The sequence below is a fragment of the Octopus bimaculoides genome, chromosome 4 (assembly GCF_046866305.1).
Source record: "Octopus bimaculoides isolate indiv1 chromosome 4, ASM4686630v1, whole genome shotgun sequence".
NCBI lineage: Eukaryota > Metazoa > Mollusca > Cephalopoda > Octopoda > Octopodidae > Octopus > Octopus bimaculoides.
In genome coordinates, this window is record NC_142931.1 from 120,677,683 (window position 1) to 120,703,627 (window position 25,945).

The 25,945-nt window shown below is 36.6% G+C and overlaps 1 protein-coding gene across 3 annotated transcripts in view; it reads right to left on the reverse strand.

Annotated features, from left to right (window-relative positions):
* Positions 1–25,945, reverse strand: part of LOC106874859 (uncharacterized protein F13E9.13, mitochondrial) — a 139,816-nt gene that overhangs the window by 87,825 nt on the left and 26,046 nt on the right. For all 3 annotated transcript variants that reach the window (XM_089351267.1, XM_089351266.1, XM_014922756.3), the window contains exon 3: positions 16,850–17,036. In XM_089351267.1, coding sequence (XP_089207393.1) covers positions 16,850–17,036 — 187 coding nt within the window. The remainder of the gene's footprint in view (positions 1–16,849; positions 17,037–25,945) is intronic.

Below are 25,945 nucleotides of genomic sequence, written 5' to 3' on the forward strand. Positions count from 1 at the left end.
TCATGGCATTTCGTCTGCCTAGGTTCCAAGTTCAAATGTTGTTGAGGCCGATTTTACCTTTCATCCTTTTGCAGTCAATAAAATAAGTACCAGTTGAACACTGGAGTCAATTTAATCGACTAAGCCCACCCCCACCCCCACCCCCCATCCACTCTGCCGCTACCGCCAAACCTGCTGGCCTTGTGCCAGAATCTGAAACTAATGTTATACATATAGCTTCAATCATAAACATATAAAATTTCACTTTCATAATGAATTGCATCAGACAACGTTAAAGTGATCTGTCCACAGATGGTTAAGTGGCTTCTAAAAAACTGATAATCCTTGTAGGTAGAGGTAAACAATGTTAGCCTAACTAGTAAGGCTTTTAGTTGTTCAGAAGCACTCTGGTGCAGTTGGCGACATGGTCATTTGGTATATCACAGATTCAGGGTTCAACTCCCATTGCAGTTCTATTAATTTTTTCTTGTCATACTTTTTAAAAATGAAACTCTGAGAAGGTACAGCTATAAATAATAGCATTAAAATATATTGGGTCATGTGTGGATATATGTATGTATGTATGTATGTGTGTGTGCATAACGTTTATCTTTTATCTTTTACTTGTTTCAGTCATTAGACTGCAGGCATGTTGGGACACTGCCTTGGAGAATTTTTAGTCAATCAAATTGACCTCAATACTTATTCTATTGCTGTCTTTTGCCGAACTAAATTGCAGGAAAGTAAACTAGTTATCAAGTGGTGATACTGTGTGTGTGCAGGGGGAGGGATAAACACAATCACACACATACACAAACACACACATGCACACAGACACACATACACACAGAGATGACAGGCTTCTTTCAGTTTCCATCTATTAAATTCACTCACAAGATTTTGATTGGCCCAAAGCTATAGGATAAGAGAGTTACCCAAGGTTCCATGTAGTGGGACTGAACCTGGAATTATGAGGATGGGAAGAAAACTTCTTACCACACAGCCATGCCTGTGCCTAGATAGATAGACAGATAGACATGTACATATACATACATATATATATATATATAGAGAGAGAGAGATGTATATATACATACATATATATATAGATATATATATGTACACACACATACACACATATGTACATACATACATATATATATTGCATATACACACTCCAACATAATACATTTATATGAAATATAATAAAGGGTTGGATTGTGCTAAATTAATATATATATATATATATATATATATTTGAATAAAACAAGTTCTATTTCTTGACATAGTAGGTGGATATTTCTATTATATACCTATCTATATATATATTTATATGAAAATAAAAATACAAGATTATGTTTTCACATAAAAATGTTTTCATATAAAAGTTTTAATAAATATGTACATTTTCTTTCTGTGTGGGTATGTATGTATGTGTGTTGTGTGTGTGTCTGTGTGTGTGCGTGCATGCGCACATCGATGTATGTATACACGTATACACACATAAATATTCACTCACACAGACACATACATATATCATCAAAATTACCATATATATATATATATATATATATATATAAAAATGAAAATGTGTCTGTCTGTCTGTCTGTCTGTGTGAATCCCTAAAACTCGAGAACTACGCAACCAATTTCATTCAAATTTTACAGATGCCTTACTTAGGGTTCCAGTTGTGTTTTAGTCAAAAAAAATTTAACTTCTTGCAGAGTTCGAGCCCACGGCAACATAATATCTCCTCCACTATTTAAGTATTACGTGTCAAAAGTGAAACAAAAACACTCATGTCAAATACTTTCACTTTAAAAATGAAACTATTCTACTAACTGAAACAATCACATTTCGATACTGTAATGACAGATACTTTCAGAGAGAGAGAGAAAGAGAGAGAGAGAGAGATGTATATGTACACGTTATTCCACTAACTGAAACAATCACATTTCGATACTGTAATGACAGATACTTTCAGAGAGAGAGAAAGAGAGAAAGAGAGAGAGAAATAGAGAGAAAGAGATGTATATGTATACATATACATGTATATGTACACGTATATGCATAGATATATATAGATATAGATCTATATGCATACATGTATATGTATACATATGTGTAGATGTATATATATATAGATGTACATGTAATATGTACACATATATACATATATACATGGATACAGATATCTATACATATATACACCCATCACACACAAACACATGCACACAAACACACACATTAGTCATTTGTTTTCTTATTCAAAACTACGTCAAAAGTACTGAACGGATCTTTATGAAATTTGGAAATTATATTCTATGTATAACGGCCATAACTCTCATGAAAATTCATATATTTTTGATGTTGATGAAATTTTAACTCGAACATAACAGATGAGCATTATTTGTAATTCAACGGTACAACAGTGTAAGACTACCCTTTCAGATATACTTACATTGTGATTTCTGCAATGTGGTGCATAAATTGTCAAGTAAATGAGACGCATCTTTGCCTCCACTGATTCACTTGCAAAGTGTTGAGTAAAATTATTTCGTTGCAGACCTCCTTTGGGTCTTTTTATTATCACTGCGACACACATAGTCCCCAGTTGGTAACATTGATTTCAAGGCCCTCCTAGATGAGAGACTGGCATTCCACTTAATGTCTATGTTCCATGTTGGCATGGATTGGAGAGTTATTAATGTAGAAATATGGTATCGTAGCTACTAACAGTTGAGGGTTGCGTAGTCTAGACGGCGTTTTTAGATTTCATTATTCTCTTTAACCCGGGCGAAGCCGGGTATTTCTGCTAGTATATATATAAAAATTAAATTCCTGTTTGGTTCACTAGACTTGATTAACAGCCCAGTCAAGATGGTATTCTCTTTATCTCCTACTCTTGTATTTGCACACATTTACAAAATGACTTTCTGAAATGAACTTCCATTATGCAGCTGAGGATGCATTTTCATTGCACATCTTATGTGGTGTTCTCACTACATAAATAAATGAAGTTTGTATGAAACCTACATACTGCTATAACCTAATACATTTTTGTTGCTTTTCTTCAAATTTTATTCACCAAATCTCTTGATTTTGGTTTTGGTTTTTACCCTACCAAATTCTGGTGCCACAAATACTTTAAGTACCACATTTAATCTTTTGATTAAATCTATATTATTATATAGTGTATATATGTATATATATATGCATATACATATAAATATATATATACATACATACATACATATATATATATATATATATATATATATATATATATATATATTGACTGGCTTGTGCGGGTGGCACATAAAAGACACCATTTTGAGCGTGGCCGTTTTCGTGCGGGTGACACGTAAAAGCACCCACTACACTCTCTGAGTGGTTGGCGTTAGGAAGGGCATCCAGCTGTAGAAACTCTGCCAAATTAGATTGGAGCCTGGTGTTGCCATCCGGTTTCACCAGTCCTCAGTCAAATCGTCCAACCCATGCTAGCATGGAAAGCGGACGTTAAACGATGATGATGATGATGATGATGATATATATACATACACACATACATATATATATATATATATATATATATATATATATCTATACACACATAGATACATACATACACACACACACGATGTAATTGACTTACTCCCCCCCCCAAATGCTGGCATTGTGTCAAAATTTGAAATCAACATTTTAACTGACAATCCAATGTCCTATGCATTCTGCTAGCTTTTACACTCTGCCCTTATTATGTATGAACATAACCAGGATTAAAATCATGAATATAAACCTGTACAAAATTATATCTTTCTGTCCTATAAAAATTCTGATCATTGAACCATTAAGCTATAAGCAGGATTTTCATGTAAGTTACAGGCATGACTCCATAGTTGGATAAGTAATTGAAAGTAAAGGTATTGAAGTATCATGTGGTAATCTAAACTGTTATTCTATGTGAATTGGACTAACAGTCACAGAAAAGATTACTCATATCACTCAAATCTGTTGCATCAATGGTTTACAATAACTATGTAAACACTGCAATTTTTTTTTTCAGTCAACTGTTACTAATGCTAACAGAAACAGCAGGAGCTCCTCTAAGTGCAGTGAAGTTCAGTTGTGAGAAAAATTGAAAACTTTATCGCCACACAACTACAATCTTTTTATTACAACCTAATTTTACTCATTTATTTTATTTTATTTCATACAAAATAAATTTCCAAAGAAAAATAACACCCACAGCAATATTAGAGACTTTCTCAAACAGGAAGTTATGGGAGGTCAAAATGGTCTATTAGATAAGGTGTCAAATTCCAGAGCAATAAATAAATAAATAAATAAATAAAAACAGGTTTATCTGCAGTTTGTAGTAGATATATTCATTCATTCATTCATTAATACATAATTACCAATCTGGTGCTTAACAGTTTGTCAATATTTCACCTAAGATATTTATGTTCATAGCTTACATTATAAGCTGAATTTTATCACCAAATCTGTAGAGCTTGCCAACAACAAAGGGGTTTAAATGCTATATTAATGCAGGAAAGAAGCTCTGGGGGAAAGCAAAAAATATAAACAAGTCTATAATCTAATTTTGGCTCAATGTGATAGCCTTTTTTTACAACGTTTATGCTACTGATATCCTTGTGAATGTCATAGATGTAACAATTCCCATAGCCCTCTCTCATCTCAAGTTAATAATGCTGAATAGTGACTGAAAAATAGCTGTAATGAAGAGAAGTCAAACAATTGATACTACTTACTGCACTAGTACATGGGATAAATAAATACTTATTCTTTATCCATTATACATTTCATTTTCTTGTGTATTCATTCATTAATATTCTTAGCATTCATTAAGAATTATGTGAAGGTATGTAACCTAGTAGTAAGAGTGTTGGGCTCACAATCAGAAGGTCAAAAGTTCAATTCTTGGACTGGATGGTGCATCGAGTCCTTGAGCAAGGCACTTCATTTCATGTTACTCCAGTTACTAATTTGAAATGAGTTCTAGCCTAGGGCTGGTGCAACCCCCATTTAGCCATTAAGTCCTTGATGTTTCACAGGGCCAAGAAAGTATCTAAAAGTCTGCTCACAAGTACATTGGCACCTAAAACAATTAGAAACAGAATGGTACAGGCTGCTAGGCCATATTCACTTATGAGTGATGGCTATGATGTCCATAAGAATATATATCTATAACCAAGTGTAGGAATGGCTGAGTGGTTCCCAAACAGTTGAAAATAACACCTATTTCTGAAATGTTCATCACATTACTCCATGTGCGTCCTTTACTTTCGAATGTCCCTGTGACATTCAAAACGCACTTATCGTGAGCCAGTCATCATCGTATTTTTGAAATACGAGTTCTTTCTTGGAAATACATCATCACAGACAGCTCGGAATATTAATGGAGTATTTCATTGTAATGTTATTACACAGCAGACAGTATCAAATTGGTTTGCAAAATTTCGTCCTGGGAACTTTGACATTACAAATGAGCAACGCGGTCGACCAGAAACAAAGGTGGATGATGATGAACTGAAAGCCACTGTCGAGTCAAATCCATCTCAAAGTGCCCATGAGTTATCATTGATGTTTGGTGTTAGAAAGCAAAAAATTTGATTCACCTAGTTCAGATCGGTAAAGTGAAAAAGATGGATAAGTGAGTTCCACATGAATTTAATGAATATCAGAAACAGCAACATTTGGAAGCCTGCATTATGCTACTTTCTCATCACAAAAATGAATCATTTTTGAATCGAATTGTAACATGTAATGAGAAATGGATCCAATACAACAACCATATACGTTCAGCACAATAGTTGGACAAAGACAAGCCACCAAAACACAGTCCAAAAAGCAAAATTCATCAAAAGAAGCTGATGGTGGTCTAGCATAGGTGTGATCCATTATGATTTCATTAAACCTGGATCATCAATCACAGCTGAAGTATACTGCAGCCAACTGGACCAAAGGATGCAGAAACTTACAAAAAAAAAAGAAAACAGCCAAGATTAGCCAACAGACCACTCCTATTTTATTGCAAGACAATGTCAGACCACACATTGCAAAAATGACATTGGTAAAACTACAGGAGTTGGAGTTGGAAGTTCTCCATCATCCACCATATCACCTGATCTTGCCCCCACTGACTACCACTTCTTCCAGAATTTGGATAACTTTTTGATAGGAAAAAATTTAACTCCGGCGATGCTGTAAAACAGGCCTTCCAAGATTTTATTGACTCTAGATTGCCAGGCTTTTACAGTTCCGGGCTAGACAAGCTACCACTGAAATGACAAAAGTGTATCGATAATTGATGAATAAAACTATTCCTTGTATTTATAAAACATTAGCAAACATGTTTTTCTTTTCTACAAATTTCATACTTCATGACCTAATATATATATATATATATATATATATATATATATATATATATATATATATATATCTTTTAAGTTCGTTTACAGGAAACATTTCTGAGTATGCATATAAAAGTGCCTATTTAATTATGTCGACTACTAGCTAGTGATTCCAACCTGAAACAGTATGTGGGTTATGGAATTGTATCAGGCTGTGCCAACATAATGTAGGATAAATACAGTAATAATAATAATAACAAGAGCACTCAGAGAGCAGAAACCTCTGCCAAGGCAGCAGCAATGTCTTCTCAATGATTAGGCAGAGATGATTTTTAAAATGAGAATATCTGAAATAAACTCGACTGCTTTTACAAATATGAATACTAAAAATGAACCCGACCGCTCTCAAAAATTAAGTGAAAAAAACAGGAAAAAATAATCCAGAATCCTTGTCTGGTACCAGATCGATCCCAAAATCTAATCAGTTTGTGGCAGTCATGAGGCCAAACATCTGTGAAAGTTTCAGCAGAATCCATCCAGCAGTTCTTGAGATATCTTGGCCACAGACAAACAAACAAACAAACACAACTGAAAACAATACCTCCGCCTTCGCTAAGGCAGAGGTAATAATAATCCATGGATGGAATTTATAAATATTTTAATGCATCACCACACGTGTTTCAACAAGTCACATGTCTTTTGTGACCATAGACCACATTCCTGGGATGCTTACAATACAATCTATAATATCCAGGATCTCAGGTGGGTTTTTGTTCATGCATATATATATATATATATATATATATATATATATATATATATATATATATATATATATATACTTATATATATATATACAGGTGCAGAGGTGGCTGTGGAGTAAGGAGCTTGCTTCCCAACCATGGTGCCATGCAGTGGGACTGCATGGCACCTTGGACGAGTGTCATCTACTATAGCCCCAGGCTGATGAGAGCTTGTGAGTGGGTTTGGTAGACAGAAACTGAAAAAATCCCACCATGCATGAATGTATGTATATATGGGTGTATGTGTGAGTATGAATATGAGTGTATGTTTGTGTCTTTTTGACTTGCTTTTGCATGAAAGTTATAAATTAGTGTCAACGTCACACAATCTCCATCATTCATAGCCAATATTCTGTGAAAAAACGTCTAGCCATGGAGGAGTATTACCTTGTTTGGATACAAGTGGCGGTTGGTGACAGGAAGGTTATCCAGCAATAGGAAATCTACTTCAAATAAATTCCATCTGTTCATGCAAGCATGGAAAATTGGATGTTAAATGATAATGATGATGATATACATCACATCACATTCAATAGGGCATTGGGGTCTCAAGCAAGATTTTAGTTTAGTGATACTTGAAGGCATACAGTAGTTATTAACTGCAATTTTGTTTTGTCTACACATCTAAAGTAACAATAATTCTGTAATGAATAGAACAGATTTTTCAAGATAACACTAGAAGCCTAATCACTTTAAAATCGATAAATGATTTCTTTGAGCTAAGCACTTCACTAAATTTGTTTCTCACTGAGGCACAAAGCCACAACCCCATTACTTGGCTGGTACTTTATTTACCAACCCCAAAAAGGATACAAGACAAAGTTGACCTCAGAGGAACTTGAACTCAGATTGTTAAAAGTTTTTTCCAATGCTCTAATTATTCTGCCAATCCAACATCCTAAGAAGAGGTTAATTAATTAAAGTGACCCCAGTAATTAATACATGTTCATTGTTGAATTTATACTGATGTGAAAGTACACAGCAAGGATTCTTTTCAAATGTGATGTGTTTTGAGTATGTGTACGAAGAGAATAGTACTTACTTGTTATATTCTTTAAATGAATCAAGCAAAAATTACTCTATAACCTTCAAACAGAGTATCAGCAGAAACTGGGTTAATTACTACTGACATTCCTCTACATTTGATTATTTACAAACTATATCAATGAAATTAATTAACCCTTAGAGGAAGGATAGGCAGAGCGGCTGAGTCATGAGAAATAGCAAATCTATATCTTGACTTTAATAACAAAAATATGTTGTTTTGTTGGGGCTTCTCTTCCGTTATAAAAAAACAACAAAAAAAAACAAAAAAAAAAACAGATTGGAAGTGAACAGAAAAGAGTAACTGAGCATTAAAAGACATCAGTGAATATTCTGGTGGAGCAGCTATGATGGTACAGACATAGAATACAAATGAAATAACATAACTTCTAAAATGTTGCATGCTAGCAGTGAAAAGTACTCAGTTGTAAAGAAAGAACAAGTGGGAGATATAAGAAAAAGAAGTGGTGAGGTTCAAATCTCAGGATGTCAGACATAAGGGACAAGATTAGCAGTTCCTGCTATTTTTTGCACCGCAGACTGGTTTCATGCAAGACATATTTTCTACAGACCGTGGGATCATGCACATAACAAAACACAATAAAGTGCCTAATATATAATTTAATTATTACATATATAAGACATATACAGAGTGCATTCCAGAAGTTTTCACTTTTTAGCAGAGGCAGTTATAATTGTCCCAGATTATTCTTTTATTTGTATTAGTCATTTGACTGCAGCCATGCTGGAGCACTGCCTTGAAGTGGTTTTTGTTGAACAATTCAACCTCAGGACTTATTTTTAGGCTTATTCTTTGCCAAACTGCTAAGCTATGGGGGACATAAACACACCAACACCAGTTATCAAGCAATGACGAGGGGACAGACACAGACAAAGAGATACAAACACAGCTCTAAATTATATACTGCTGAGTTTATAAAAGAAAATCATTAAACAGCCATACTGAGGGATATCAAGTTAAGACACTGAAGAGCCTGCACCATTTTATATTAGGGTTGCAATTGCAACGATTAATAATCGGTGCAATTGAAACATGTGTTGGTCTTAAAAGGTGGTATATAATTATAGAATTAAAGGTAATGCTATTGCTACTTCAGAGTAATCCTTATTTTTAATATTGTCTATATACATACATGTATGTATATATATATATATATATATATATATATATATGCGAGTAAAAATAAATACAAAAAAGGTGGGGTTTTTTGTATGATTGTGTATAGAGGAATATATTATTTTGTTTAAAAGAGTTCCAACACTGTCTGTTTTTTATGTTTTATTTATATTCCTGCAGAACTAATGTGGGGTATAGAATATGGAATATACAATATATAATATAATATACAATATACAATATAAAATAAAATAAAATAAAATAAAATAAAATATTTTATTTTATTTTATTTTATATTGTATATTGTATATTATATTATATATTGTATATTCCATATTCTATACCCCACATTAGTTCTGCAGGAATATAAATAAAACATAAAAAACAGACAGTGTTGGAACTCTTTTAAACAAAATTATATATATATATATATATATATATATATATATATATATATATATATATATATATATATGTATATATATATACATATTGGAACAGAACCTGAAACCAAGTAGTTGAGAAGCAAACTTTTTAACCATACAGTCATGCCTGCACCAAAAAAGAATTTTAAAATGATCAAAAAATCAAACAAATTGAAGATTAAGCCTTTATCTTCATACTTTATATGTCATGAACAAATAAAAAATCAGGAAGCTAATGAGAACAACAGTAAATCAGTATCATGACCACTGAGGTGAATCCAAGGTATAGTTACCTAAGGCATACAGCACCTACTCAGATAAATTGAAATTTATCTGAGTTGGTGCAGTAGGGTCGAGTGTTTAAGAAGGTCACTTTGTAACCGCAAAGATCTGACACTTAAGAAAATTACATTTGACTGAGATGTCATTGCATAGCCATTTTGGGCAAATGTCAGTTTCTGTAGCTTCAGGTCAAGCTATACCTTGTAAGTAAAATTGGGTAGATGGAAATTGTACAGAAGCCTGACAGATAGACTGGATTGTACCTGTAATTGAAAAGGTACAGCCTTGTCACAAACAGCATCAAGCTGATTCATCGTCATCATCATCATCATTGCCTACTTTTCCATGCTTGCGTGGACCAAGTGGAGTTTTGTTGGGGGAGATTTTTTTCTACGGTCAGATACCCCTCTCCTTGTTGCAAACTCTCACCTGTGTCTAAGCAAGGTAATATCTCCCCATGACATGTTTTCAGCAAAGATGAATGAAGGACACTACCTGCACAATGGTAACAATCATTTACAACTATGAAGCAATGTCCAGGCAGGGAGACAATAAAAAAAAAACACACGCACACACACACACACACCCCTCAAAGTAAAAGGAAAACAATTTCTTCCAAACCCTTTCAGATTGCTTTAATTTCCAATTTTTCCAAATTTTTCTTATTTCCTAAACCTTGGCTTGGAATTTTTAATATTGGATAAAATGACCATACACAGTGAAGCCTAGATGTTAAGAGAAAATATCAAACATGCTCTTAACTAAGCACAGACCCCAAAGGACCAACGGTGGTGTTAATGCAAGAGACAGAGTAAATCTAAAACTTAAGAATCCAGAATGCACAGAGTTGGAACAAATACTGCATGACATTTCATCTAACAATTCCAACATTCCATCACCCTAGACTGGCACTTTATTCTAGTGACGTCAAAAAGATAAAGGGTAAAACTGACTTTTGGTGGAATTTGAACTCAGTGTGTAGAGAACTAGAACAAATACTGCAGACAACTCATCCAACACTAAATTTCATTCATCTTATTACCTGAGTTTCGGTAGAATTTGAACTCAATGTGTAGAGAACTTGAAGAAATACTGTAGGCATTTTGTCCAACTCTCTAACAATTATGAGAGTTCACCACCTATAAAACTGACACAACAGATTTGTCCTGAAGGGAAAAATGTAATAGAATTGGATCTCTGTAATATTCATTCATTTATTTTATTTTTATTTGTCTGTTTTTCATGCTAGCATGGGTTAGAGGAATATACTTATTGAGACATCGTTTTGCAGCTGGATGACCTTTCTAACACTGACTCTTATCCACTTATCCATGAGGTTTCGAAAGTATGAAGAAAACATGATTTGCTTACAGAACTGACAACGACAACACCACCTTCATTACGTTGCAAATTTCCAAGAAGTGAGTGAAATGCAAACAAACAAATAGACACACATGTATGCATGCATGCACACCACACAAACATGCACACCACACAAACATGCACACCACACAAACATGCACACACACCACACACATACCTGAAGAATTGCCATTTTGAATGAAATAATATTACACTCATAAATATTGTGTAATTTATGACGCTATAATAAAAATATACACTAACTCCCCTGTTTTATTCTCTTCTTGGACATTTATAAATGATGGTCCACTTTCAGTTTCTGTATGATGAATCCACTGACAAGTCTTTGGTCAACCTGGAACTGTAGTAGAAAACACTTGCCTAAGGTGCCATGCAATGAGACTTAACCCTTTAGTGTTCACATTATTCTGCCATAATTAATGCTTTTTTATTCACATTGTTTTGAAGTAATCATGCATTATCTTGTAGCTATGAGATTTTGATAAGGTAGCTGTTAATTTTTAAAATGATATTGTAGGGTTTGTGTGAGAGACCAGATCTGGCCAGTTTGAACATAGAATAGGCAGAATACTTTTGGCCGGATATGGCCAGTTTAAATGCTAAAAGGGTTAACCTAAAACCACATGGAAGGGAAGCAAACTATTTTTGGGCCATACAGCCATGCCTGTGCCTTGTGTTTATTTTATTGACTCAAGAGAAATCTGAAGAGTAAACCTGAGCAAGATTTTCACTCATAATGTAAAAGGACTGAAATAAATATTGCTTTCAGATTTTTGCACAAGGCCAGCAATTTCGGGGGAGGGGTATAAGTTGATTACAATGACCCCAGTGTTCAACTGGTACTTATTTTATTGAACCTGAGAGAATGAAAGGTGAATTTAACTGCAGCAGAATTTGAACTCAGAACATAAGGACAAACAAAATGCCACTAAGCATTTTGCCCAGTATGCTAACAATTCTGCCATCTCACTGCCTTCTGGACATAAATAGATATTGAGAGATATTCAATCTAGCACACTGCTATTTCTGTCACACAACTAATTTATCCACCCCACCCACCTGGTATATTAAATACTCATGCCGCAGTGATGAAAGGGTAAAAGTTTCCAGTGAATCAGCAATTTTCAATGGGGAACAAAATTCTGAATGAAATACAAATTGCTTCACCAAACTTGCCTGAAACACAGTCTTCATGGATAAATTCTCCCCAGAAGTTCCAATTCTCAAGTCAATTCTCGTTGAAGTCATTCTATTACTTTGACTCATATTACAACATTAATCCTTTTGATACCAACCCACCTGAGACCACCACCCCATCATTCCATAATAGAAACTTCCTGTTTTAAAGTGTTCTAAATTAAGACCATCCGTCCAAATTTCTTGTTAATATAAGTTCCAAACACCAGCTTTATAATGACAGTTATTTTACTAAATACTTCATTATTTTTAGAATTAACTGAAACAATTTTGCAACCATATTTCAACAGCAATATGGTAACAAAATGGTTAAATTAGTAAAAATTGGAGCAGCCAAAATAAAACATACAGCTAAGTAGTTTACAGACTTAGTTTGTAGTTTTTGTGATTTCTATTTAATTTATTATAAACATTACTGGAAAATGTTTTAACAATAAAGAATTTTTAGTAAATTTTAATACATAATAATCCTATCTATTATAGGCACAAGGCCTGAAATTTTGGAGATGAGGGTTAGTCAATTACATCAACCCCAGTGCTCAACTGATACTGATTCAATGATTACCCTCATCCCTGCCACCCCCACCCCCACCTGACTGGAAAGAAGGAAGAAGAAAGGATCCCCTTCAGTCATAAATGACCACAGGATTGCACCTAGAAAGTTACCCTCTGAGGCACAAGTCTAGGCAAGGTTGTCTATTAAAGACCAGTAGTCATCCATGCATACCAGTCTCCCCTCTCCATGCCCCTGATGTTATCCAAAGGAAAGTCAAAGGCCAATACAGCTTGGCACCAGTGATGTTGCAACTCATTTCTACAGCTGAGTGAACTTGAGCAATGTAAACTAAAGTGTCTTGCTCAAGAACACAGCACATAGCCCGGTCCAGGAATCAAACTCACAACCTCATGAATTGTGAACCTGATGCTCTAAACACTGAGCCCTGCACCTTAACCTGACTGGAAGAGAGGCAATTAAATGAAGAAGTGTGAAAACTTTATCAAGGCTACCGAACAGCAAATAACTAGAATCAACACTGTTGAAGCAAAAACTAGCAAAATTTAAGAATATAATATCTGTCAAAATATATGGCAACATAAAAATGACAGAATAAAAAAAGCTATGTTAGAGCAGTAATAGTGATAGTATGGAATGCTAGTAGGAAATATAGGATTAAGTTAGATGAAAAGTGTTAATAACTCAAGCTGTAATCTGTAGTGTCAAAATTATGTAAGATCTCCAAGGATACATTGGTGTACTTAAAGGTAGTGAAATTTATATTCTTTACTAGTTTAGCCACTCAGTTGTAGCCATGTTGGTTCACCCCCATATATATTGTTTATTTGTTTGTTCTATATCTATTTTACCCTGCTAACACACACCCACACATACACACATTGATGTTTGTTTTTATGTCAAGTTACACCTGACACCCATTTAAGATTAAACTAAAGGATTACGCAATACTTTTTAATAGAAGTGTACGTTTATTAAACTTTAACAAGGAAAAAGTTAACAGTGACTCTGGAATTTGGGTTCACTCACCTTTGTAAGCATGTGTGTACTGACAATAGCTGGATGGATGGATGGAAAGATAGACACATATATAGCATTAATTTTTTAGGTCATTCAATTTCTCTCAACTGAACAATAGACTGATTGAGTAAACCTATCAGTAACATACCTATAATTACTGGAAACAGCTGTAAGCCAAATTTGTTTTAATAAAGGAAACATATGTAATGACCATTATTTATAACTTGTCCTACATATATGTGTTTGTGTGTGTGTGTAAGTGTGTGTGTGTATATATATATATATATATATATATATATATATATATATATATATATATATATATATGCAAGCTCGATAAAGTGTAAGTGCCTTGAGAGAAAAGTTGGACCTAAGAAGCATCAGATGTGGTGGTCAGGAGAGACGACTGCGCTGGTATGATCATGTGGTGAGAATGGATGAAGATAGCTGTGTCAAAAAGTGCCACACCCTAGCGGTTGAGGGAACCTGTGGAAAAGGTAGACCCAGAAAGACCTGAGATGAAGTGGTGAAGCAAGCCCTTCAAACATTAGGCCTCACCGAGGCAATGACTAGTGACCGAGACCTTTGGAAATATGCTGTACTTGAGAAGATTCGGCAAGCCAAGTGAGACCAAAACCCGTGACCTATGCCAGTAGTGTAACCAGCCCACTTATGCATACCTTTCTTTCATTGGACACTAAACTCTGCTTGTGAAGACCTGTTGAGGCAGGTGAAATCAAATTTGCTGACGTGGCCAATAACAGCACCGCATGACCGGCATCCGTGCTAGTGTTACGCTAAGAGCACCATCTGAGTGTGATCGTTGCCAGGGCCACTGACTAGCTCCCATGCCAGTGACACGTAAAAAGCACCATTCGAGTGTGATCATTACCAGCGTTGCCTTACTGGCACTTGTGCCAGTGGCACGTGAAAGACAACATCTGAGCAAGATCATTGCCAGTGCTGCTGGACTGGTTCCTGTGCAGGTGGCATGTAAAAAACACCATTTGAGCATGACCATTGCTAGTACCGCGTGACTGGCCCTCGTGCCAGTGGCATGTAAAAGCACTCACTACACTCTCAGAGTGGTTGGCATTAGGAAGGGCATCCAGCTGTAGAAACTCTACCAGATCAGATTGGAGTCTGGTGCAGCCATCTGGCTCGCCAGTCCTCAGTCAAACTGTCCAACCCGTGCTAGTATAGAAAGCAGATGTTAAATGATGATGATGATGCACATATATATATATATATATATATATATATATATATATATATATATATATATATATATTGGTTTCAAATTTTAGCACAAGTCCAGCAAGTTCAGAGCAGGGGGGAAGTTCGTTACATTCACCCCAGTACTCAATTGGTACTAATTTTATCAACCCTCAAAGGATGAAAGGCAAAGAGAATATCAGTGGAATTTGAACTCAGATCATGAAGACAGATGAAACACTGCTACACATTTTGCTCAGCATGCTAATGATTCAACCAGCTTGTTGCCTTATATGCATATATATATTATATGTATAAACCCCTGTACCTGGCTTTCGTTGACATGGAGAAAGCCTTCGACAGGGTCCCCTGATCCCTTATTTGGTAATCAATGAGAAACTGGGGATTGATGAATGGTTAGTGAGAGATGTGCAAGCAATGTACAGGAATGCTGTCAGTAAGGTGAGGGTTGACAATGAGTACAGTGAAGAATTCGGGGTAGAGGTAGGGGTCCACCAAGGTTCAATCCTCAGCGCCCTCCTATTTATCATAGTCCTCCAGGCAATAACAGAGGGATTCAAGACAGGATGCCCCTGGGAGCTCCTCTATGCTGATGACCTTGCTCTAATTGCTGAGTCACTATCAGAACTAGAGGAAAAATTTCAGGTGTGGAAGCAAGGATTAGAATCGAAGGGCCTTAGAGTCAACCTAGCTAAAACCAAAGTCTTAATAAGTAGGAAGGCAGACAAACCACAAATCCCTTCAGGTAGATGGCCCTGCTCGATCTGTAGAAAAGGCATAGATAGAAACTCTATAAGATGCATTTTGTCCAGCTTGCTAATGATTCTGCCAGCTCACCGCCTTGGTAATAATAATAATAATAATAATAATAGTAATGATAAGAGCACTCAGGGAGCGCAAACCTCCACCAAGGCAAGACCAATGTCCTCTCAATGATTAGCTGGAAATGATTTGTAAAACGAGAATATCTGAAATAAACTTGACTGCTCTCATAAACGAGAATACTAAAAATGAACCCAACTGCTCTCAAAAATTAAGTAAAAAAAAAACAGAAAAATAATCCAGAGTCCTTGTCTGGTACCGAATCGATCCCAAAATCCAATCAATTCATGCCCGTCACAAGGCTAAATATCTCTGAAAGTTTCATTCGAATCCATCCAGTGGTTCTTGAGATATCTTGTCGATGGACAAACAAAGAAACAAACACGACTGTGTTTTTTATTTCTTATTTTTTATTTTTCCTTTTTCTCTTTGTTTTTCTTCCCCTCTTTCTTTATCATATGACATTGTAAATGAACAATCTGGTGTGTCTATTTTAATGGCCCACCAATGTATGTAGTGCATTTCTCTACCCTAGGTGTCAGGAAGACACTTGGCAAGAAATAGAAACAATTGAAAGATGATAATGAAAATAATGTTAATAATAATAATAATAAGTAGAAAATTACCTGTGGCTTTACAAACAGCTAGAGCTGCTTCATTAGCACCAGCTAAAATCTGAATTCCAATTGGTTTCTTATTAAATACTTTCTTCACTTCATTCATTACAACAGCCATGCTGGCCACAATTTCAGGACCAACATCTTTAGAATGCAAATATGGGATGTCATGCATGTTCTCAAGTATGATACCATCCTGATGAGAGAGAAGAAAAGAAAAATTATTAAATAAATTAATAGCATGACCTAGTGATAAAAAATTCTTTGAACACCAATCATCACAAGGCACAAAAAGACTATACAGTGAAATACTAAAATACATATTCCTCTTCAGCAACATTTTGCATATTGTTCTCCTCAAAGAATTTTCTATGTTTACGTATGACACTCATTTATTTATGGATGTGTTTGCTTCATCATCATCCTCATCATTGTTTTCACATCCGTTTTTCCATGCTTGCATGGATCAGTCAAAGTTTATTGAGGCAGATCTGCTACAACCAGATGCCCTTTCTGATGTCATCCTTCACTTGTTTCCAAACAAGTGGCCAGACATGGCCATGCTTTTGCAGAATAAGGGAAATGAATGACTACTTGCTATAGCAACCAGTCTGCTTCATGAAGCAAATTAGTTACTACATCAACACCAGTCTGCACATGTCACCTTCTTCCTACCTTTCTCCTACACACAACTGAGCAATGACTTTTCCATCCAACACTTTTTCTAAATTCCTAAAGAAGGGTCATAACCCCAAAATATAGAAATACAAGGTAAAACTGCAATTTTACTTTGGTTTGTTTTCCTTTTCCTTTTGTAATTTACTTTGTAACTTCTCATAGTTCCGACCTTACACAAATCTCTTCAATATATATATATATATATATATATATATATATATATATATATATATATATATATATATATATATATATATATATATATATACAATTGCAGCATGGAAGGTGCTTATAAGCCATTTAAGAAACACACAAAAACCGTTAGATTCACTTCAACATTTAAATTTAATTTGGCAAAATATTTTCATTGCTTTGAGACCACAACCTGTTCACTGACAAAATTTCGTGTTCCAGCACACAATCTCAGATCAGGTCGCTTGCTATGCAAGTACATCTCCGCAATATATATATATATATATATATATATAGATGAGATGCAGTTTGGGTTCGTGCCAGGTAAAAGCACTACTGATGCCTTATTTCTAGTGAGACAGTTGCAGGAGAAATACCTAGCTAAGGATAAACCTCTGTACCTGGCTTTCGTTGACATGGAGAAAGCCTTTGACAGGGTCCCCCGATCCCTTATCTGGTGGTCAATGAGGAAACTTGGGATAGAAGAATGGTTAGTGAGAGCTGTGCGAGCCATGTACAGAGATGCTGCCAGTAAGGTGAGGGTTGGAAATGAGTACAGCAATGAATTCTGGGTAGAGGTAGGGGTCCACCAAGGTTCCGTCCTCAGCCCCCTCTTATTTACCATAGTCCTCCAGGCAATCACAGAGGAGTTCAAGACAGGTTGCCCCTGGGAGCTCCTCTATGCTGATGACCTTGCCCTAATTGCAGAGTCACTATCAGAACTAGAGGAGAAGTTTCAGGTGTGGAAGCAAGGTCTAGAATTGAAGGGCCTTAGAGTCAACCTAGCAAAAACCAAAATCCTAATAAGTAGGAAGGTAGATAAAACACAAACCCCTTCAGGTAGATGGCCCTGCTCAGTATGTAGAAACGGAGTAGGTAGTAACTCTATAAGATGTACCCGGTGCAAGCTATGGACACATAAGAGGTGCAGCAACATCAAAGGCAGGTTAACTAGCAAGTTAGTTTTTGCTTGTGGCAGATGTTCAGGTGCAATAAAGACTGTAAACAAACAGGAAACAACTTCTATCTCATTCCAGGGTGAAAAACTAGAGGTAGTCGATAGCTTGCGCTATCTGGGCGACCAAGTTAGTAGTGGGGGTGGGTGCGCTGAAAGTGTAGCTACTAGAATAAGAATAGCCTGGGCAAAGTTTAGAGAGCTCTTACCCCTGCTGGCGACAAAGGGACTCTCACTCAGAGTAAAAGGCAGACTGTATGACGCATGCGTACGAACAACCATGCTACATGGCAGTGAAACATGGGCTGTAACTGCTGAGGACATACGTAAGCTCGCAAGGAATGAAGCCAGTATGCTCCGTTGGATGTGTAATGTCAATGTGAATACCCGTCAGAGTGTAAGTATCTTGAGAGAAAAGCTGAACATTAGAAGCATCAGTTGTGGCGTGCAAGAGAGACGATTGCGCTGGTATGGACATGTTGTGAGAATGGATGAGGATAGCTGCGTGAAAAAGTGCCACACCCTAACAGTTGAGGGAACCCGTGGAAGAGGTAGGCCCAGGAAGACCTGGGCTGAGGTGGTGAGGCAAGACCTTCATACATTGGGCCTCACCGAGGCGATGACTACTGACCGAGACCTTTGGAAATGTGCTGTGCGTGAGAAGACCCGGCAAGCCAAGTAAGATCGTTGCCAGTGCCCCTGGACTGGTTCTTGTGCGGGTGGCACATGAGATGCACCATTTTGAGCGTGGCCGTTGCCAGTACCGCCTGACTGGCTCCCGTAGGATTTTTGAGTGAGATCGTTGCCAGTGCCCCTGGACTGGCTTGTGATGGTGGCACATAAAAGACACCATTTCGAGCGTGGCCATTTTCGTGCGGGTGACACATAAAAGCACCCACTACACTCTCTGAGTGGTTGGCGTTAGGAAGGGCATCCAGCTGTAGAAACTCTGCCAAATCAGACTGGAGCCTGGTGTTGCCATCCGGTTTCACCAGTCCTCAGTCAAATCGTCCAACCCATGCTAGCATGGAAAGCGGACGTTAAACGATGATGATGATGATGATGATATAGGGGAAGAATTCACAAAAAAAACCCAAAAGACGAAGACAGGTGGTGTAAAAAACAAACAGATGTATTAGTATAACACTCAGGAAGTGAAAAAGTCTTTAACGTTTCGAGCCTACGCTCTTCCACAGAAAGAAACAAGGAGAGAAAAAAAGAATGTGTAGTGGCTAGCGATCTATCATGGCCTATATATATATATATATATATATTATTGTACACACACACACACACACACACACACACACACATATATATATATATATATATATATATATATGATAGGCTACTTCCCATTTCCATCTACCAAGTGCACTGACAGGGCTTTGGGCAACCTAGGACTATAGCAAACACTTGCTCAAGATGGCATGCAGTGGGACTAAACCCACTGTCAAGCCTGTACCTATGTTTGATGTTTAAAAAAATTCATAATCCAACAAGGAAGGACAGTGCCTATGGGTTTATAGGCTCTTGTTGGTAGGTGAGGTGACCCCTATTGATTAGCCCCAGATCAATCCTGATTATTAACTACAACCATAATACCTTATTTTTATTCAGAGACAACATATCCAGAAATGCATCATCTAAAGTTTCCTTTCTCTCCAAAATAGTTGGATGTTGAGGGTAAGTTGGCTGCTATTTCTACTAAGTCAAGCAAACAAAAGGAAGCTCCCTCACTGGCTGAAAATTGGTAAAGTTTAGATTGACGAGTTGGCTTGAACTTTTGTATATTGTTGTCCAAAGGACAAAATATTAGCAAGGGCAGAATCCCACTTCACTGATGTACTGAGTCTTCTTCTGCTGAAACTGTGTGATTTTGGTGAAGCACATGTGTCTCCAAGACAACAACTAATGCTGTAATTATGGTATTTCTGTACATGTACTTAAAATTTTTGTTCATTTTGAACTTGAATCACAAGAGGTCTGAACCTACCAGACATAAGACATTTAGCGTTTCACAATGCAGCATTTTGCTTGGATATTCTAAACTCCTCTAAACCCATTAAGAGATTTACTCATCTGGACTGTGAAAAGATTACATTTATTTTACAAACAAAGGAGTAAAACTGTTTTTTTTCTGAACTGAATTAACAATGTTGTCTTTGCTATCAGACTATCTACATCGCAGACGTGTTGTCAAAACAACTTTGTGATTGATATCCTTTCTTCTTATCTTTGGGTGACATTTCTATGCAAGGTTGGGGACTGAAACTCAAACTTTATTTTATTAACTGGAACAGGCTGTTTTAACCATTGGCCTGTTGTCCTGGAGAACAACAGTGTTGCCATTTTAAGGTACTTAAGCATTAGACAAGTAATTGTCTCCATATTTGTTTGATAAGTTAGGTCTGTACTACCAATAATTGTCTAAATTTGCATAGTATGAAGCTACTTCTATATTTTGGTATAACTATAAAGAATACCAACAATCAAAAAAGGATCAAAGGTCCTTCCCAAGCCATAGGCTGATAAGGCCAGTTTCCTAGATTCTGTGGTGCATATATATATTCCCCATTGGATGGGATACCAGTCCATTGCAAGATTACTCATTTTTGCCAACTGAGTGAACTGAAGTGTTTTGTTCAAGAACACAACACATCTCCCAGTTCAGAAATCAAAACCACAATCTTATGAGTATGAGTACAACACTTTAACCATTAAGCCACAAGCTTCCACATGCCAATAGTACTGTGTAAGAATACTAAAATCACTATCCATTTGTTGATATCTAATTTGGTTCTTTCACAACATATTTTAACTGTACTTCAAATGTTAGAAGGATTACATTGCTCTTTAATGATGTTCCAAGAATAAATGAATGAGAAGACTTTTTTTTTCGGTGTCTGCTTATCACAAAGAAACAATGAACAACTCACTGGGATTCCTCATCACAGATGAAGCAGCCCCATCTGCTGATAAGGGAACCACAAGCTTTTTTTTACAGACATCAAATGTTTGAGATATGACAGTGCTTCAGTCCATGTATGTGTGTAACAAACACTCACCATCAAACAGTAAATTAGCAATCATTACAATCAATGTCCAAAGATACTTAAGATAAAAGGGTTTAATTACTGATGAATTTTTTTCTATTCAACCTTAAAATGTGGAGAAGTCATGTCTGTGAGAGTTATGGGCTGGTTCTCTTACACTGGTAAGACTGAAGCAGTCTGAAAGAGTTTGAGCTGTATGTTGATGTCTGAACAAAAAACATGGGCAAGGAAGAAATTACAGAGGAGTTTAATTATAGTTCCAAGTAAAAAGGATTAAAGAAAAGTGTGTGATCTAAAAAAAGGTAAAGGCACAGTAGTGTTGAAGGAAGGAACAAAGACAGTGATGGGTGCAGCAGGTTGCTTGGAGTGGATGAAGGATTCTCAATGTCTCCAAAGGACATAGGATAATGTAGTTACTGCAGAAGAGGCAGAAAAAAGAAACATTCGAGCTGTGAGCCCACTAATGGTTGTGGTATGTTGGTAAGTCTTTGTTAATCAGTGAATGGTATTTTTGTGAATGCAGTCTAGAAGGTTTGGGTGTGTGTAGTAAGAGCACTATTCCAGATATGTGAGTACACGAATGTGGGTCAGACTTGAGTTTTGAAGAAGGTCAGCAACTAATTAGAGCTGAAATATTTTTTGGCTCTGAAGAGGAAGTCTAGTCTTTGGGATGCACATTGCACATTTAGTAATGTTTTATACACACATAGATGCATGAATGTGTGTGTGTGTGTGTGTGCATGTATGTGTGTATGCACATGTATGTATATGTATGTATATATCTGTGTGAGTGTGTGTGTGTGTGTGTGTGCATGTATGAATGATGTACATATGTATACACACATTTATGAAGTCACCATAGAAACAACCACAGCTTGTGGGGCCAAGTATTTGAGGTAACTTCAAGGGTAATAGTTTTGTGTTGTTCATGGATAGATGGAATACTGTGGAGAGAAGCGATAAGTGTAGTAATTATATCTTCGTTCGATTGAAGAAGATTAGGTTATCATGACCCATTAGAGGATATTTTTGATGTCTGTTCGCAGAAACACTTCATATCTGGCATGATGTGTCATGTGGATGGTGCATCTATGAGGAAGTTTATGGAGGTTAGAGAAGTGTGGTATCACAAGAACATGTGTTGTTAAGAAATGATAACAAGCAAATCATTTGAGAAGGACAAGTATCTTGTGACTTCTTGAAGGTCATCTTGTCCCAGAGTTGATGTAACATGGGTTGGAGAAAGCCCTGTGAATACCATTGCAATGAAGAAGTCTGGCACAAAATTTTGAACAGAAGAGAAGCAAAGAGAAACCTGTTGGCAAAGGTTTTGTTGATATCAAGAGCAACAACATTGCTTTTGCTAAAGTTCTTCAGGACAAGAGATCACAAGAGTATCAATGTAAGAGAACAAGTCTCTTGTAAATTTGGTTCAATGGAAACTATAGTAATTGTCATTTAGAAAGAATGGAAACTCAACATGATGGACAAGGTGGTGGTTTTTGATTTTTGGTTTCTTTTTTGCTTTTGTACAATTGTTTACTTCATCTTTAAGATTGTGAAAGTAAAAGCAATGGTGGGAGAAGAAAATGGAAAGGTCAAAGCAACTGACCTTCTTGGGATTAGAACAAGGTGGCATAGGTACCTATAGAGTGAAATAGTTCCCTCAAAAGAGAGAGAGAGAGAGAGAGAGAGAGAGAGAAAGAGACTGAAGAGTTTTGTAAGGACAGAAGCTAGTTCTTCAATGCATTCAGTACAGCTAACTCTTGTTAGTCTATTTTTGTTGAAATGCACTGCCTTCTAACAGAACCTCTACATTAAAGTAGGGATAAATATTACCACACTGCCTTTGTTTCAATTAATTTTGAAAATAATGAAGACTTTAGCAAAATAACTGTCATATTTAACCCTTAGAACCTGAAATGCCGGTGCACTGGCAGTATGCCAAGGCCACATATTCCTGAAATGCTAGTCTACTGGCACTCCACATGTCTTCATTTTGTTACACATTATAAAAATAGTCACTCAAGCCACTTAGCAACCAATTGGTGAGCATGTTATTTCGGGTCTTCAGTATACATATTCTATTGTGGATTCCTTATTTCATGCTTGAATTTTGCCAAGAATGCGTTCAAAATGTGTCAGTGATGAAGAAGCACAAGCTCAGATTCTTAATGATGATGAGTAGGATTTAGACGAGTCTGATTACGGTAATGAAAGTGATTTTGAGCAAGAAACTAGTGAGGAATTACCCAATGATTCCAACAGTGATCAAGGTGAACTTTTACATAATGTAGACAATGCTGCAGCACATGCCCATATGCTCCAAGCTAATAGGAGGCAGGGCATAGTGGTGGGCATGACAGAAGCTTGATGGCAGTAGTAAACATGAATATTCCTGCTCCCTGGAAATGAGATATGGCTGGTTTTGCAGCAAGACAGTTTAGTCCTAACCACCCCACAAACCCAAAGGATATTCCACCTCATATAAATGGAGAAAGTGGCCTCTTGAATTTCCTTTCCTTGTTCTGGGATGATGTGCTCATTCTCAATGTTCAATATTTATGTATATATATATATATATATATATATATATATATATATAGTCTTGTGTGCAAACATGATGCGATGCCTAGTAATCCTATCTAGGGTGTGGTGCAGTCTTGCCCCAGTAATCTTATCTATTCAATGAAAAAATAATTTTTAAAAAATTCATATGTTAAAATTTCAAAACAAATTATAATTTAGAATTAAAATGTTGATGCCAGTGCCGCTGGACTGGCTCCTGTGCAGGTGGCACGTAAAATACACCATTTTGAGCGCGGCCATTGCCAGTACCGCCTGACTGGCTTTCATGCCGGTGGCACGTAAAAGCACCCACTACACTCTCAGAGTGGTTGACGTTAGGAAGGGCATTGAGCTGTAGAAACTCTGCCAAATCAGATTGGAGCCTGGTGTAGCCATCTGGTTTCACCAGTCCTCAGTCAAATCGTCCAACCCATGCTAGCATGGAAAGCAGACATTAAACGATGATGATAATGATGATATATATACATATATATATATATATATCGTTGCCAGTACCGCCTGACTGGCCTTCATGCCGGTGGCACGTAAAAGCACCCACTACACTCTCGGAGTGGTTGGTGTTAGGAAGGGCATCCAGCTGTAGAAACTCTGCCAGATCAGATTGGAGCCTGGTGTAGCCTCCTGGTCCACCAGTCCTCAGTCAAATCGTCCAACCCTTGCTAGCATGGAAAGCGGACATTAAACGATGATGATATATATATATATATATATATATATATATATATATATCATTGCCAGTACCGCCTGACTGGCCTTCATGCCGGTGGCACGTAAAAGCACCCACTACACTCTCGGAGTGGTTGGCGTTAGGAAGGGCATCCAGCTGTAGAAACTCTGCCAAATCACATTGGATCCTGGTGTCGCCTCCTGGTTCACCAGTCCTCAGTCAAATCGTCCAACCCATGCTAGCATGGAAAGCGGACGTTAAACGACGATATATATAAGATATCACAATTCGATACTTTTACATATATACATATACGTATGTGTGTTTGTGTTTGTGTGTGTGTGTGTGTGTGTGTGTGTGTGTGTGTGCATGGGGCAGACAAAATTTGTTTAGGTGGATTCTCTACAACTGGAAACAAATATCATTGCTTGTATGATAGTGAAGCTTGTTAACAACCATCACATGATGAGAAGACAAGGGTACACACACGTGTGTGTATGAATGTATCTATCTATATATATATATATATATATATAATAGAGGTTAAAGTAGTGAGGAAAGGCAAACAATTAGTCGAGGCAGGACAAGGACATTTGATTTTATGTAATTCAATCTAAAAATTTAGCTACATAATGCATGGTAAAAATAGTACAAACTGGTAAAGATAGTCTCTGACAGTGGTTTCTGGGATACCCCAGCTATTGGAACCTCGTATCGAGCAAAGACCCTATAAGTCAAGTATTCTGTCATTGGAGAAATACAGGTTGGACAGTGGAAGAATGCTTCTCATCAATATTTGTTGCGGTTTATTATGTCCAGGGGGGCGGGAGGGTCCAATTAAATCCAGTTAGATTGGATCTTCTTTAGGTAAATCCATGATCAGAAAGAGTGGTTAAGCAGTAGATCAAGGTGAGAAGACGGAAAGAATTGTTATGCAACATTCTTTAATTTGAGTCATCTTGACCTAC